Source organism: Asterias amurensis, chromosome 1, assembly GCF_032118995.1.
Source record: "Asterias amurensis chromosome 1, ASM3211899v1".
NCBI lineage: Eukaryota > Metazoa > Echinodermata > Asteroidea > Forcipulatida > Asteriidae > Asterias > Asterias amurensis.
In genome coordinates this window covers 28,643,940-28,661,917 of record NC_092648.1, presented here as the reverse complement: position 1 = coordinate 28,661,917, position 17,978 = coordinate 28,643,940, and the positions used below count along the sequence as shown (strand labels likewise).

The 17,978-nt window shown below is 38.7% G+C and overlaps 1 protein-coding gene across 4 annotated transcripts in view; it reads left to right on the top strand.

The window, feature by feature from the left end:
• LOC139935737 (uncharacterized) overlaps nucleotides 1-17,160 on the top strand; it is a 53,693-nt gene extending 36,533 nt beyond the window's left edge. For all 4 annotated transcript variants that reach the window (XM_071930294.1, XM_071930303.1, XM_071930317.1 and 1 more), the window contains 2 exons: nucleotides 11,398-11,485; nucleotides 17,017-17,160. In XM_071930294.1, the coding sequence (XP_071786395.1) occupies nucleotides 11,398-11,485; nucleotides 17,017-17,160 (232 nt within the window). The remainder of the gene's footprint in view (nucleotides 1-11,397; nucleotides 11,486-17,016) is intronic.
• The last annotated feature ends 818 nt before the right edge of the window (nucleotides 17,161-17,978 follow it).

Here is a 17,978-nt window from a genome sequence, read left to right as displayed (position 1 = left end):
AACTACAAACTGGCTCGCCGCTATAATTGTACGTTTGTTTTGTTTTCTTCTTTTGAAACATTTCTCAGTATTGCACTAAATACATGTTACGCCAATGATAAGTACCATTCCCTGCTTTTTGAGAGTGTTTTCTGAAGTAGGTCAATCTTGAGGCTAGGATTCACTGATTGGCTTCCTTCAGATGGTCATGATTTCCTTACTGAGAATACGATGTGACTCTGTTTTCTTTAAAGCCCGGGGCCAGCATTGGAAGTTGTCAAAGACGAGGGGTCGATTTCACAAAGAGTTGGGACTAGTCTTAACTTAGGACTAGTTCTAGGAGATATAACAAACGTATGGCTAGTCCAAAGTTAGGACGAGTAACTCGGATTTTTTTCTACTAAAAACTAAGTTTGTGTACCATTCAGAATATAAGCCACCCGAAATAAAATGGCGGGACAAAAAGAAGACTTTGAAAAACATTTCACAGAAGACATTTGTTTTCGGATATGGGTGTGTTGGATAATGATCTGAAGCCCGCATTTGGCTGGACTCTCTTCTCTTCTCGAATGCTGGGCCTGGCAGTGTTTTTCCACTTGGTTTCTGGTTTCATTCCCATTGTTGATGTTTTTTCTTGGTCATTCTCTGAGCGCTTTGCATCCTTGGGAAAAGGTGCTTTATGATTGTTGTTAGTATTAATTTACACCTACAAAATATATTTGCAGATTCATACTCGCCTTAAACATGATTTGGTCTGTCCTAATAAAATGGTTTTATTAAAAGAAAAAAGAAAAACCCCAATAATAACTAAAACAAGGATATAAACTTGTTGTGTTTGTTAATATATGAAATGTTTTAGAACAACATGCCCGAAACATGCTTTCTGTCTGTCAGTGTCTTTGCGAAATGAAGCTTTTCAACAAACTTAATTTTCAGGAAATCCCCATTTTGAAATCCAATTCTGTTACCAATTGTAAACCTTTGCCTTGAAGATATCACAAAGATGTCCCGCGGCCAGAAACTCTGTTTCTCCATTAAGTCTACTCAAGGTGAGACAAGGGGGAACAGAGACAGGGGAACAGCAAGTCACCCCTGATGCAGTCATCATAAACCCCAAACCATAGGAGCAGACCCGGCAATAAAAGATTGTGACACTTGTGACATGAGGCAGACACCTTGGTAGTTGTTTCAGGAAGTCTGCATTCATCTTTTGTTGTCCCAGGATGAAATACGCTATCCTGAACACCTTCACTGAGCACCCAGTGGATGGCCTAATGATGACCGATAGTTCCAGGGAATGGGTGTGGGTGTTATCCGGGTAAGAGGGCCCCCTCTCTGATGGCTCCACATCTTAAAGGTACTGGATACTACTTGTAATAACTCAAAATAATAGTAAGCATAAAAACTTACTTCGTAATGAGCAATGGAGAGCTGTTGATAGTATAAATATTGTGAGAAACCGCTCCCTCCTTAGTAACATAGTTTTGAGAAAGAGGTAATTTCTCACTCAAATATTAAAACACTTCAGGTGTGAAGCCTTTTATTAGGCATCTCAAAGCACACAAATTTGTGCAAAAAGGATGTTGTTTCTTTCATTATTCTCTTGGAACTTCGATGACCAAATGAGTCCAAATTTTAAAAGATTTGTTATTTTACACATAATGTTGGGATACACCAAGTGCAAATAAACCATTTCAAATAACCCCTTTGTTGCTATGAAAGTGGCCATAGTAGGGCAGGCCGTGTGCACGTCTAAACGCGTACATCAATGAAGCACGCAGCACACAGCATTCTCAGATAGCTATCACGCGCGCACACACTCAAGTGTGTAAACACCTGCAATCGGTGATCCTCCTTTGTTCAACTCTTTGTGATAGCAACCGTAGACCCCATTGTATTCCTTTATGATAGCAACCATGGACCCATTGTCCCTTTTTGTTATGGGTCCCCGGTTTGAATGATACCTACCCGCACCATGTTGTGGGCAGGTATTTGAATGATAACGGTCTATACTGGTTTTTGACAATTACCAAAGGTGTCCAGTGCCTTTAAAGACAGGGTCATCTTAGACCAGGAAGGCTGTTTGATTAGAGGAAGAGGGCAGTGTGGTTTGGCCAAGCAACAAGGGATTTGGTTAATTTCTCACCTACCTTAGCTATCACTCGGGTCATTAAAAGTAATCAAGAAACTTGCCGGTTCGAAGGACCTCTCCAGTTGAACTGACCTCTTAAGTGTTTTCACCAAAAAGATGTGAATATTTGGACAAGATCTCTGATGAGAAATTACAGGCCTCCTTGAAGATAATGATATATTTAGAGGTTTAGGTAAATGGTTGTGACAAAACGTCAGGCTGGAGACTCTGCTTGCTTTCAAGAACTTAATTGAGACAATGAATACAGGGAGCATTCTAATGCTAGACAGTGCAGCCTGAAGACAGTGACGCTAATGATCAAATTTATAGTTGGTTAAAATTGTTTGGACAAAACAGCCATATCATGGTTATTCAGAGGTCTGGTACCCCCCTTCTGTGCTTCATCTTGTAATTACTATTGTCAGTTTGTCTGATAGTGTGCCACATTGGGCTAGAACTAGTCTGGCGTCTGCTTCTGGGGGTGTTTCCTGCCTTATTTCAAATGGAACTTATAAAATAAAATACTAATTTTCAGTCTTTTTCCATTGTAGAATATGCCAAATTCCCATAATAAGGACTTTCACCACCAAATATTAGTAACTTTGTCGTTTTATTGAAGTCAACATTATTATTGTTTTATCTTACCTTCTTTGATATTAAATAATAAATCACAAGGGTTGTATAGCTTCTGACTTGCACCCCGAACGAAGATATACAAAAAAAAGGGAGACTACAAACTTAAGGGTTTGATAGCTTAGTTTGTAGAGCGCTGGCACGTTAATCAGGAGGTCGCATGTTCAAATCCTGCTCTAGTCAATTTTCCTTTATTCAACCCCAAACCTTCTTTGATATTATTGCAGTTGTCTATCTTTGTAATTTTGTAATTGTGTTGAACTGTTAAGCTTTGTTTGCCAGGATGTGTACATGAGCTCCCCAAAGTTCAGCAACTGATCGATCAGTTATTGGGGTTTTTCAGTATTAGTACTATAGATTTCAGAACCTTAAATCTCACTTTTGTGCTGTTTGATATAACATCCTGCAAAAAATACCACCACAGGCTTACGGTGTTTGAATCCTAATGTCATTTTAAATTACCTTAAAAATTAAAAACAGTGATAGGAATATGTTAGGGTATTTCTTCTCCAAAAATATGCTTGCATCTGTTTCTCCCCCCCCCCCAAAAAAAAAAAAAGAAAAAATCTGTCACCCATCTTCAATTTGGCTTGACTCCAGTTACCTCCCATTTTGACCTCTGATGACCCTTTGTCTGGCCCTGGGCAAGACCCCGTGGTATTGACCCCTTAGCACCCTGTTAGTCTTCCCTTTCGAATGTTTTCAAATTCTGTCAGGATCGAAATGCCTTTGGAATTCCACTTTTAAACTATTTTGTTGATGGACTTATTTTCCCCTCTCCTTAATTTTGTACCTTTTTTTCTGTGCAAGGGCAGTTGCTGTTTTTAAAATGTTTCCCTAATCAAATTTGTGTAGATTTTCTTGGGCTGTTCTCATCAAAACTGTTGTTGTATATCCCCATTTTGGCTTTATTCGTCACTTAAATTTTGATTGTGTTATTCTGTTTGTAAAACAGATAATCCCTTCATGTCTGTTCTCTGGGTATGTTAAATTGGGGTACATGTATGTTATAGAACTTTGTTACCAGATACTACTTTATAATATAGGATTCCAACTGTCTTTAGCTACCGGGCAATCTCGGTAGTCTAGTTGGTAAGACACTGCTCTTGAATTGCAAAGGTCGTGAGTTAGAATCCCACCCAAGTAACATGCCTGTGATTTTTGTTCACAGAGCTCGGGAAAGTACCGAGTATACAGTGCTAACACATGTCGGTGTATATTAAAACCATAAGTTAATTAAAGGTAAAACCAAAGTTAATATTCTTCCCTATCCCCAATTTTAGCATCCATCAAATGGTAGTTGTCCAATACCTCCATCAGATTGGCACTACTGATTGCTGCTGATTTTCATTCATGTTTACCATCGTTACTAGTATGAAAAGCTAAAATGTAGGGCCATAAATTGGTAAATACTGCAAACAAATATATTATAAAAAGTTGCTGTGTGAGAAGCACTGCAGCCATTGATATTATAAACTATTTTTTTGAAAAGATTCCCTTGAAGGTAAAATGGTTTTGCTAATTTTTACCCCAAAACATTTGAGTCTGAGAAACAATTCATGAATGAATCACTTCCCAGATTTCTAAGGGTTGGTGTCTGTTCGCCAGTGATGCAGCTAGAGATGTGGTTGGTACCAACTTGTACCTCACTAAACGTGGATGGGTACCAACTTGAACCTCACTAAACGTGGATGGGTACCAACTTGTACCTCACTAAACGTGGATGGGTTTGGTATTCTTGTGAAAATACTGAGACAATCTTTTGCTCTTTTTTTTTCATCTAAAACTTTCACATGTTACTTTTATTATCTTTGTTTATAATGTTTCCTATAAGTCAGCATTATGGAGACAACAACCAATTTATGACTCTTACTGTAATAAAATAACATCAAAGGCTAATCTGTTAAGAACTACCTTCTTGTGTTTGCCTCCATTTTAATTTATTGCTGTTTCTTATTATTCTTTCTGAAAGTCTGCTTGACTCAAAACAATGTTTTACCCCAGCTCTTTACCTAATAATTTTTTTTTTTAATTCTCACAATGGCTTTCTGCTCCTTCTGTCTACTAGTGGTAATTTTTATTGATTGGTAAGATTTTTGAAATAATTTTTCTAGGAGATCGTTTTTAACTGTGCTGACTTTCTGTTCATCTTTTTTTCCCTTTCTCCCTTTTTGGCTCATCTCCAATACCACTCCACTTGACCTCTAGTGACCCTGGTTCTGGCCAGCCCACACCACACTATTGACCCTCACAGTGTTCCCAGCGTACTTACCCCAAACTGTCTAAGCAGTGTCAACCACCCATTTACACTACCTTCAAGAAGCGTGGACAAAATCATTTGTCAAAGATGACTGGTTTACTCACAAAGCCCTGGCATGAGAAATGTCCAGTTTACTTAACAATGGAGAGATTGAGGAATACAGGTACTAGCTCCTTGTGTCAGGTCAGTCACCTGCTTTGACACTTAAAGGGAATGTACATCTTAGATTTTATGGGGAAGGGTATCTTCATCCAATACTTTAAAAGGTAGGGTCATGGATTGGTTTGCCAGCGTAATGCTGATTCGTAAGCGAAATTTTAAAGACAGATGCGATTAAAGTCACCTGTGAAAGTGTAAGCTGAATACAGCGTCTACTTGCTGAGAAAGCAGCAAACAACTCTGGTGAAAGTGGGTACCAACTGCATCTCTTGCCACAGCATTTGCGAGCGGACACCAACTCTCAGAAATCTGAGTATAGGATTCATGAATGAATCGTATACTCAGATTCAAATGCTTAAAGCCATTATACACTTTCGGTAAACAGTATTGTCCAAGTCCCACACTTCGTGTATCACAACTTATATATAAAATAACAAACCTGTGAAAATTAAGGCTTAATCGGTCATCGGAGTCGGGAGAAAATAACGGGAAAAACCCACTCTTGTTTCCGCACGTTTGGTCGTGTCATGACATGTGTTTACAATAAATCCGTAATTCTCGCTATCGAGAATTGATATTGTTTTCATGTTTTCTCAAAAAGTAAATCATTTCATGGAATAGTATTTCAAGAGAAGTCTTTCACCATTACCTTCTGTAAACCCTGTAAATTATTTGTAAATCTGTGAACTTTTATTTTTTTGTCTGTACCGAAAGTGTATAATGGCTTTAAATGCAGTGAACACTATTGGTTATTACTCAAAATAACTATTAGCATAAAACCTTACTTGGTAACGAGTAATTGGGAGAAGTTGATAGTATAAAACATTGTTAGAAACAGCTCCCTCTGAAGTGACGTAGTTTTCGAGAAAGAAGTAATTTTCCGCGAATTTGATTTCAAGACCTCAGATTTAGAACTTGAGGTCTTGAAATCAAGCATCTGAAAGCACACGACTTCGTGTGACAAGGTGTTTTTTCCTTTCATTATTTTATTGCAACTTCGACGACCAATTGAGCTCAAATTTGAACAGGTTTGTTATTTTATGTATATGTTGAGATACACCAAGTGAGAAGACTGGTCTTTGACAATTACCAATAGTGTCCAGGGTCTTTAAGGGGAATCCTTTCTCCAAGTACTTTATCAAAAGCTGCAGTGTTTCTCACCTTACAAGTTTTTATGGTCTTGAATTTTCTGAGTATGTACCAATCTATGACCCTACCTTTAAATCTGAAAAGTTAAAAACCAACTAAGGTACCTGGTTACTAACTGACTCTTGACATAAAGTTTGTCGCTACAGGTGTTTTATTATTAGTTACACTCTCATTTATTAAACAGGTCTCGCTGAGCTTGACATTCTTGTCAGCGTTTTGCACCCTTTGTTGTAAATTTGTTAAATTGGATTGTAACTTACACTGAACCATACCATTAGCAAAACTTAATAAAACATTGACTTTTTTGATGGATGACAATTGTTACAAACGAACTGTCTAGGTGAAAGTGTTCCACTCGAGACCCGATACTGACATTCTGTCACCTTTTATTGGGCGCACTGACAAATGTCATAATTGCAGGGAAAAAGCCATTTCCTAAGGTGGTTCGGGATGACTGCAAAACCCCAATAAATTACGCACTTTACCTGAACTCCCATACAGTTTCACTCGATCACAGATTTATTTGCAAGATGAATGCTTCTGTGAATTTGAATCCATGTGAACTTCCCCCCAAAGATGACTTCCTTCTCATTCCTTAACCCCTTTCTGTGACAGCGGGTTTTGCTTTTTTTACTTTCAGAAACCATCTTGGATGTAAAGTTTCTTTCATTTGAGTTTTTATTTTTACACCAGCAACAATTTATAGCCCTGGCTGTGAAACCGCAAGAGTGTTGATTCTGGGTTTCTGCCTTACCCTTAAAATATCGTAACTCGATACAGGTCGATGTGTTTTGGTTGTTAGGGTGTTGGCTACGACAGCGGCAGCGCACTGTGGGTTTGAAGAATGATAAATTAAATTCTGAGTTTTTGATTTGTGTTAAGGGTTGATCATTATAAAGGATTGTCGTAAATTGCGAGAGTGACCAGGGGGATGATGTTTATACGACTCCTTTGGATTGAAATGATGCATGGAGGAAGAACCGCTAAACCGATTATGATGTGATTGATATATGTATGATATGTATCGTGGTTGATTACCTTCTTGGATTCAATGCTAAATGATCTAACTGTACATGTATGCTTCCTGAAAGACAAAGGATATTGTTATACCTCGGTAACAAACTGTGAAGTTTGATTGGTCAAGAACCAATCATGTGACGCGCATCAAAAACGCATGTAACATGGTTCGACGGGCCGGGTAACATGAAAAGTGATGTACACCAGTGTACATCACCTTGATCGTTCCCGGCGTTGGTCGATTTCCAGCGCTGTGTACGAAACAACCGCGGTTCGTGGGAATTGTTTCTCGTTCGTCTGTTTATTAAACAATGAAAAGTCCGTCATAATAATGTTTAAAGATGGCAACAGAACTTCGAGAAGAGGAATAACAATTATACAAAGGTATAACAAAACAATTGTTGCACGCTGTGACTGGGGTCCATGGGTTTTGTACACCCTCGAGGGGGAAAATGGCACCCTCGGCTTCACCTCGGGTGCCATTTTCCCCCTCGGGTGTACAAAACGCCAAGGACCCCGTCACAGCGTGCAACAATTATATACTGTTATTTGTTGATTTAAAGACACTGAACACCTTTGGTGTGTCCCAACATATGCATAAAATACAAAAGTTGAAAGAGAATAAAGAGTAAAACACCATTTCAGATGCCTAAAAAAGGCTTCAGGCCTGAAGTCTTTTAATATTTGAGTGAGAAAAAACCTCTTTCTTGTTGTTTGTTATTATTTCTCAAAAACTATGTTTTTTTAGAGGGAGCCGTTTCTCACAATGTTTTATACTATCATCCCTTGCTATCATCAGATCTCCCTTGCTTTTTACCGAGTAGGTTTTTGTGCTAACAATTATTTGGAGTAATAACCAATAGTGTCCAGTGCCTTTAGTAAAGATGCTTGATGGCTGGACTATCCTATTGGTAAGTCATTGCATCACCACGCATACATCAGCTGCATGCACAAATTTTCCGCTTCTGCCAACTCAAAAGCTGACATACATTTGTGTGTAGTTTGCCACCAAATTACCCATTTAAAAGCATTTATTTTGATGGGTCTTTTAATTCTGAGAAGACGTTAGTTTTTGAAGAACATGTGTAAAAGCAAAGTTAAATTGTAACTTTTGTCTGTAAATCATCAAAGAAAAACAAGTTCAATTAAACTTCCGGTAATCCGTGGAGCCAGTTTGTGTGAAATGACTACGGCTTATAGTGGAACTACATCAGACTTAAAGGCAGTGGACACTATTGCTAATTACTCAAATTAATTATTGCCATAAAACCTTGCTTGATTATGAGTAATGGGGAGAGGTTGATAGTATAAAACATTGTGAGAAACGGCTCCCTCTGAAGTGAAGTAGTTTTCGAGGAAGAAGTAAATTTCCATGAATTTGATTTTGAGACCTCAGATTTAGAAATTGAGGTCTCGAAATCAAGCATCTGAAAGCACACAACTTCGTGTGACAATGGTGCTACAAGGGTGTTTTTTCTTTAATTAATATCTCGCAACTTCGACGACCGATTGAGCTCAAATTTTCACAGGTTTGTTATTTTATGCATATGTTGAGATACCTTAACTGTGAAGACTAGTCTTTGACAATTACCAATAGTGTCCATTGTCTTTAAGGTTAAGAGCACCGGACTCAAGCTCTGGTGGTTCTAATCAGACGAGTGTGGGTTCGAATTCTGGTCTTGACAGTATTGTCCTTGAGCAAGACACTTTATGATATTATTAGCTTTGTCCTCAAGGGACAAAAGCTGTAGGTCTCATGAATCAGGGTTAGGCAGTTAATTTTTTTGTGGAAGAGTAGGGATTAACCCTGGTGTTTCTAATGCATTTAGCACTCTTGTTTACATATTTCCTCAGGCTTGTGTGCTACATTTATGAAGTTCACTTAAAATCTTTAGATTTCCAGTGACACATGTGACAATATCTCTTATGAGCTGTGTTGGCTCAAAAAAGAACTACTCGTTGTTCTTATCTTCTTCAGGAGAAAAAAAAGAAAGAATAACGAACCTGTATGCATCTACGCCGTCCCACTGCCGTCTTAGAATTGAAACAATGGAAACACATAATGCATGTTTAAGGAAAAGCATTGGCAAATAAATACAAAAGACCTCCGAGGGCGCCAGCTTAAATGACATCAATAATTGTTTTGTTTGCTTTGCTATTATTATTTTTAATTATTTGTTGGGGGAGTGTATACTTAGTGATGTTGTTTTTATATAAGAATCAGTTTGTTGAATTTGTGTGGAGCAGGAGTTTGGGGTATTTTTTTTATGAAGTGCAAAAAGTCAAAAGTGTCAGCACTCATTAAAAGTCCTCAAGTTTGGTTTTATGGGATCTGGTGATGCAATTATAATGCTTTGTGACGACGTGTTTTGAATGATTTTGCAGCCTGTTTTTCTGTCGTGATCCATGGAAAGGGGTGCCAGCCTGATCCCGTAACCAGATCCCCCCACCACTCTCTTCAAAAGATCTTTGCTTGTTATGAGACCTCAAGATGATTTGTTGTAAATCACCGAGTTTGTTTAGTTCCGTCAGTTTGAATCAAGTGCCGCCGAACTGTTCCTGGGGGTACCCGGTCCGTCGACTCTCTCTTCCCTCTTCGACAAGACTCGTCAGGCCGTATCCCTGTGATGAATAATGGCACTTAATTCTTCATAGTCAATGTCATCCGGTCCTCAAAGTTTGCACAAGATATAAACATTTACGATTGTACACTGTCCCCCTTCCGCTCGTTTCGTGCCTGTTTTATGGGCTCGTGGAGAGAAGGATGTCTCGGTGTGTTTTGCTGGCGGTGTGCCATTGCTTAGGCTGACCCCCGGGTGTATGTGCCCACACAATGCTGGATGTCACTGACCCCTGTAGTCCCTTTGCTAGGGCCTAGTAACCCTTCAGCTTTAAAGGAAAGGTACTTCCAAAATATCGGAGCCTAAATCTTGAGCTCCCTCGATTATAAATGGATGATTTGTTTTTTTAGAAATTTTATAATTGTTTATGTGAATAAAAAAGTTTAAAAAGCGTGGTGAAGTATTTAATGAACCACAACCATTCTCATTATGTTGCTTTGAAAGTTCAGAACTTTGACGTCACTTCCTATGTGAATTCTGTTCTAATTCTTGTCCTATACTACCATGTAAGTGCTGTGTGGATACAATCAGTGGATAAATTCTTGAGGGCATGCATGTAAAAAAAAAAAAAAAAAAAAAAAAAGAGGCAAGTGTGCCTCTCTGCAGGGTGTTGTATTTTAAAGCTAGGGTCATAGATTGTCGGTAACTACTCAAAAAATGAATGACCATAAAAATTTACTCTGTGAGAAGCACTTCAGCTGTTAATTGTATAAAGTATTTTGAGAAGGGGTTCCTTTTGAAGTTGTTTGGTTTAAAAACAATTCACTCGAAAACATTTGAGTGTGGGATTCATGGTTTCTCAGGTTTCTGTGAGAGAATTGCAGATGGAAATGGAGTTTGGATGATGGAGGCTTCCTTTAAGATACTATATTGTAAACACTGATTGGTGAAAATTCAATATGTTATTTATGTGCAGCTTGTCATAAAGACACATAACTTGAATATGAATGAGTAATATTACACACAGAGAAGTTGCCCGGCTGGAGATGTTTTCATTTGTTAGATGAAAGCCAAGAGGAAATCGGTCACTAGAGAGCGCCTATTCTAGCCCAAGAATGTCCTGGATATCTGAATGTTGTTGTTTTTCCTTGGAAATGTGGAAAGAAATCCATGTGGTTTTTTTGGGGCTCACTTTTAAGTTTTAGGTACGTTTAGTTATGAAGGATTTGTGAGATTTCTGTTTACAGTAGATGCTTTCTTCAGGCTTAGTCAATTTCTGTATGCAACTTTGAGGCAACCAACTGCACTGTGTGCAATAGCAACACTCCGCCCATAGCACACGGGACAATGTCATTTCATCACCAAGAAACTTATGTGACAAATGCTGTGTGATTGGTTCGAGACTGGTTGCCTGTAACTGCCTCATGTAACCAATAGAGCAAGGACCAGAGTCTCTATGATGTAACCAATAGACATTGACTGTGTGTTTTCTTCTCGTTTCTCCACAGTGATGGTTCAATCAAAGAATGGGACCTGCACAGTATGACCTGTGTGAGGGCGCTGCATGGACACAAAGGATCTGTACGGGATGTTAGGGTAAGTCAGCTTTACAGCTTTTAAACTTGGACAACTAAATTGAAGCGTATTGTTGTAGAGAACAATGCAAAATAAGTAGACTGAGATTTGTTAGGTGTGGTTGTACCAACCCTTTGTTATTTTAGTTCAGTGTTGGTGAGGCTTGGTCCAAATTGGTGGCTACTACAGCATCGGCTATGGCTAGTTCCAAGTCGAACTGAAGCATGGTATATCCTTAGCAACACCATCATCAACAGTTGTAGCTGTAGCCATCAATTCAGATACTCACAAACACTGATCAACCTTAGGATAGTAAGTTAATTAAGGGAACTAAAATAAGATTCAGACAGTGTGGCCTTTCTGAAATTCAAGTGGCCATGTCTGTATTGGCATATGATTCAAAGAGAGTAAGCATGCCACAGGCATCATTCATTCAAACATCGATGATGTATCTTGATGTACCTTGGTTCAAAGAGAGTAGACATTATTCAAATATTACCAGTGCTGTACCTCAGCTTGATTTCAAAGAAACAGCCCTTCTAAGTATCAGCATGCCAGCAACAGCTTCCCAAATGCATCTAACGGCGTACTTAGAGGCTTTTGCATTAGGCGCTTTACAAATGTCTTATTATTATTACTTTCATTTTTGGTTGTGACGTATGGGTGATTTTTACATAGAGCATATTACAGTTTGACTGACTTAAATAAGGTCCCCTCTGTACCTTTGCTTAGGTTAGTGACACTGAAAGCCTTTCTCAGGAGAGTTGTATCCCCTGACTCAGTCCTTCTTATCTGTAGCCCGCCGAGTGCCCACTGTAACATATCTGGGCTCATCTGCGCTAATTAAGATAGAAGACATGGATAGGGTGGGGCAACTTGGATTAAGACTGATTTGTCATACAGCCCTCGCAGATGGAGCGCGCTCCATTTCCAAGACTTTCAGCTTTCCCTCTGATAATAGGATTAAAGTATATTTCGTTCTGCGCTTAGCTTGTTTGACGCCTCAGCTACGTTTGTGCAAAGGCATGAGGGGCAAGCGAGGAATTTTCTGATTCTGCTAAGCGCCAGTTTGTTTGGATGCGGCAAGACATGCTATGCACCTCGACCTTGTTTGTTGAGATTTTATCTTTTGAAGAAAACTTGTAAACCTGATGCAAACTTGATATATCCTTTAAGGGGAAGGGGTAATGCATGCACTAATAATCCGGGACAAGTTCAAGCACATTTAGGATAACATCAACAGGTGTTAATCAATTGTCTTTAATTGATTGGATAGATCATTTGTGATTTATTGATCAGCGACATGCATACACTGCTAAAAAGAGTATTCTTTAAAATAAGAAGAACATGTTATTTTAAGATAACCTTCTTGTGTCACTCCCTTGCAAAAAGCATTTTTCAAAATAGGGAATAAAAGGGGTTACGGTACATGATGTTTAGTACATTTCAAAGTTAAGAGATTGATTTATTTCATATTTGGTATCAAAGAACAAACATGTTGGTCTGTATGTTATTAAGCATTTTGGGGGCATCTACCCCACAAGGCATTCTTTGTTCAAGTTGGAGACAAATTCTTTAGAAAGGGTAAAAAATAAAGCATGATAGTATCCCGCAAACCACATCCGTAAGAAAATGCGTGCAAAACTCTGTATCAACATGTTTTTCAATAGGCCTCATCCCTTTTAAAAAAAGAATAAAGTTTACGCAATAAAATCCAATGTGTTTTAGAGATGTTGCAACCTGTCATGTATGGGAACTGATTGATGGTAGCTTGATAAGGGGGGGGGGGCTTGCAAAGGGTGGCTTTTCAATTACTGCCCCCTCAGCTTCCCTTCTCCCTTCCCTAACGCCACCACACAACACAAAACACAAATCCTTCTTTAAAAAGGTTTCCATATGTACCCTCATGGCACTCATGACAATGATAATGTAGTAACAATACAATTGTTAATCTGGTGATTAGTGTGGTCTGTGTATGATGCCATCCATCATAATGAACTAGAGATCATTTAATCATCAATAGATGGTTCCCTTCCTGTTTGGTTTACTATCAATCGCTCCAGTCGTCGGCGTCCCACCCATTTGATTAATGAAGCTGCCAGATGACAATAGGCCATTGTCGTTTCTTGAAATTGCTGCTGGATAACTCAGAAAAATACAAATTAATATTTCCTCCTGGGAAGGTTTTCAATGAAACTCAGTAATACACGGAGCATTTTGGATATTTGTCTTAAAAACTACAACAGATTTGTTTTTCTGATATAAGAATGCTGGTTGGTTTATACATGTATTTGTTTACCATACTCAGTTGTAGCCTGCATGCTCTACTCAAAAAAGTATAATAAAACAGATTTAGCACATTAAAGCCATTATATACTCGGAACAGAAAAAAAAGAAAAAAGTTCACAGATTTACAAATTACTTACATGGTTTACAGAAGGTGATGATGAAATACTTCTCTTGAAATACTATTCCATGAAATGCTTTACTTTTTGAGAAAACATTAAAACAATTATTAATTGTCGATATCGAAAATTACGGATTTATTTTAAACACGTGTCTTGACACGGCAAACGTGCGGAAACAAGGGTGGGTTTTCCCGTTATTTTCTCCCAACTCCGATGACTGATTGAGCCTAAACTTTCACAGGTTAATTATTTTATATATAGGTTGTGATACACAAAGTTTGGGCCTTTGGACAATACTGTTTACCGGAAAGTGTCCAATGGTTTTAAAGGAAAGGTACACATTTGTTAATTACTCAAAACAAATGTTAACTTAAAAACTGACTTGGTAACGAGCATTGGAGAGCTGTTGATAGTATAAAACTTTGTGAGAAACGGCTCCCTCTGAAATAGCATAGATTTTGAGAAAGAGGTAATTTCTCACAAAAATAATGAAAGACTTCTAGCCAGTCTGAAAGCACACAAATTCGTCCAACAAGGGTGTTTTTTCTCTCATAATTTTCTTGCAACTTTGATGCCCAATTTAGCTCAAATTTTCTCAGGCTTGTTATTTTATGCTTATGTTGGGATACACCAAGTGAGAAGACTGGTCTTGGACAATTACCAAACATGTACCTTCCCTTTAAGCGATAGTTTTTCAATGACATTTCCATCTATTTGTCTGAAGTTATTAATCTAGAGAAAAATACCTGCTTTGAAGGAAGCCACTCTCTCTCTCTCCTCCAAACCGCAAATCCCTTTAACTCTAAAAACTTGTACTTTTCTAAATCTGTTAAGCAGGCTCAGTGGAAAGGTAAAATGGAACTTGTACTAATGTGTGAATGTAATCGGCTACCCCCAGCTGTTGATGGATGTCATCAAAGCGGGGGTAACTGTCGATGTGAACTTTTCGGTGCTCATCAAACGTTCTGCCCCCTCGGACCAGAAATCAAAAGTAGAAATCGGTTGGTTTTTTTATCGGCGGGCGATTCCTTTCATCACATGATGACATGCTTAATCATGTTTGGCTGCAATCAACAACGTGTTGACAAGTTCTGTCACCTTATTCATCCATCAAAACGTCATGTAGATCGAAGCGATACAAGTTCACACCAGTCCCAAAAACTTGCAATCTCTCAACTGAGAATCTAGTGGAACGATCCCCACCAATCTCCCCCCACTCCGACCCCCGTAATGAAGTCAGCCAAACCTCTAGGGCAAACCCCCTCTGATTTTCACCAATTATGCTATCATGTGTATAGGCGTGTTCACCGAAGTTGATGATTTATGATATTAATTTTTTGCCATGGTTATTTGCTCAATGATCATACATACTTTTTGCCATGTTTAAAGGGTGCCCATATAACATGGAGAGACCAGACAAACAGTTACGTCACATGAAGTTTAAGCTAGCAACATGTCTTCTCGTCTGTTTGAGTGTCAAATAAAAATAAACCACAGAGGAAATGTTGGGTTAAACAAAGAAAAATGTTGTAGGGCAGGATTGGAATCTGCTAGCTCCAGATAAACATGCTGGTGCTCTAACACATGAGCTACAGCCCTATACTGCCAATCTTTCTATTTTGTAATCAATTTTGTTCTGGGGTGCAAGTCAGAAAGCTGTAACTGCCCTATAGCCTAGGATCACACCAAAGTTTTAAAAATTAAAAAACAGCTCTGGGCTTAGAACACAGCTTTGTGAACGGAAAGAGTATTTTTTTTCATTATCCCTAGCTGTATGGAGTAACAATCATGGACACTGGTTTTCAAAGCACCAGACTAATCTACCTACCTGCCTCAGTTTGGTTCTAGTGATCCGATTGGATGAGAAACACAAGCTTTAATAGTAGCAAAGTGCAGTTCTCGTCAATGTTTTAAAACATTTCACAATTTGTGAGACATGAGAACCATTTATACAAGCACCTTGATAGGGGTTTACAAAGATACCGTTCAATCTGCTGCCAAAACATTGGGATCTATTTCTGCCTCAAAATGGAATGCACTCTATGAAATTTGTGCCGTACTCACCTTTTTTTTTTAAAGTCGGTGTGGATTTAAAAAACAACTTGCATATGGCAGATTCATCAAGCTTTCTGCGGTAATCCAAACTGGCAAATCCAGAAATATCCAGCTGTAATACGCATCCCTTTCAAGACAAATGTGTCGAGTTTGTCTAGCGGCGGTAAACACTGGTTAATTTGAGGTCAATGAGCGCCATATTTCTCACACCTTTATCTAACCTCGTCTCCCTGGTTTCCTCATACTAACTTGTGATTAGTTCTACTTCTGTTAGAGTCAGTTCTAAAAGTGACTCTCTCAATATTTTGGGGTTTTTTTTCGTGGAAAAGGTGGTTGAAGATAAGGCATAGCATTGAATGCAGTAAAGGATTGAGATAAAGATCTATATATATAATGTCCCAGAGAGCAAGGGTTAACCGGAACTCGCAACAATTCATCCTCGTTGCTCTTTCCTCTGTGTGGATACTCTTTCAGAGTTGCCAACTCTCCCTAGATCTGCAGAAAAATCTCTGAAAACAAACTTATCTTTCAACTTTCTGATGAGCAAATTTGAAAAACTCCCTGATTCTTAAAGGTAGGGTCATAGATTGGCAAGTCCTCCAAAAATTAATTACTAGAAAATCTTACTTTGTGAGAAGCACTGTAGCTGGTGATTGTTTAAACTATTCTGAGAAAGGATTCCCTTTGAAGTCATATGGTTTGGAAAATTGTTCACACAAAAACATTTGAATCGGAGAAATGATTCAATCGTGAATTATTTCTCAGATTTTTAAAGATTGGTGTTTTTTCGTTCAGGAATGCTGCGTAGAAGTGCAATACCCACTGTCACTTCGCTAATGGATGGATACAAACCCACTGTAAAAAACCTGTGACAGTATTTTGCCGTTTCAGCTCAAACTTTCACATGTGACTTTTATTGTACATTTCTTAATAATTTTGCCTGTAAAAAGAATTTATATGTTTCTCAGCTCCATGACATCCAGCCCATGTTAGTTTTAGCCGAGAAGGCAGCATCCAATATCCCTAATCTGCATGTCAGTTTTCTACCCATGGTTTCCTGACAGTAATCTCATGGTTTTCTTTACTCAGGTTTCTGGTGACCGTATTGTGAGCTGCAGCGATGACGGTAATGTCAGGATATGGGACATGCTGACCCCACCCTTACGACTTGGAGATAAAGGGGAGGATGATACCATTGAGACAAAGACCATCGATCAACGGAAGGATAAGTAGGAGGGAATGATATGCAACAAACAGCGTTGCCTTTAGGTTTGCAGATTGCCTTTGTATGGAACCCTTAAAAAACATCAAGGTTGTTGCAGATATTTGGAGTAGCAACTGCCAGTTATAAATACTTGTACAGCCAAGGTTTTACCCAGGTTATTTTTACCCAGGTTTTTATTTTTACCCAGGGTTTGAAAACAATTTTCTGCTGAGTAGGATGGCGAATGATCCAGTCTCTCATGATATTTTGTCTTGTGACCTTCTTCTGGCAAGCATAATCTTTCTTATAGTGCTCATAAACAGGTACATTTTGTGCTTAAGCTACTCTATGAGGTTGAGGCTTGGGATAAATAAGGGAATAAAAGGGTAGCGACGAGGTCTTAAACGGCCGTTTAAAACAGGCAGGGTGGTGGCCGTGTTTATCACACAGCCACAACCCTGCAAGGTTTTAAACGGTCGTTTAAGAACGAGTCACTGCTCTTTTATTCCCATTCATACATGCCCTTTTTTTAAAAAACGTTAAACAGACACAATTATAGACACTTTGGCAATTGAAAATTTGAGGTTTGAACATTTTTTCAAAAACTTTGTGAAAATTCTGTTTGGTGCGCGTGGATTAGTGTACGCTCGTTTAGAAATAGATTACGTGCTGTTACTAAAAGCTATGAATTGCGTGTCGCGTAATAAAATTGGCATACATGAGCTTGGCGCGCGACTAGGGTAAGCCAGCCGGTTATAAACAGCTCACGCTGGTCATTATCAACCGTTTAAACACCTCCACGTGACGCGCTCTCCACTAATAGGAATAGCGAAACTGTCTGGGGTAT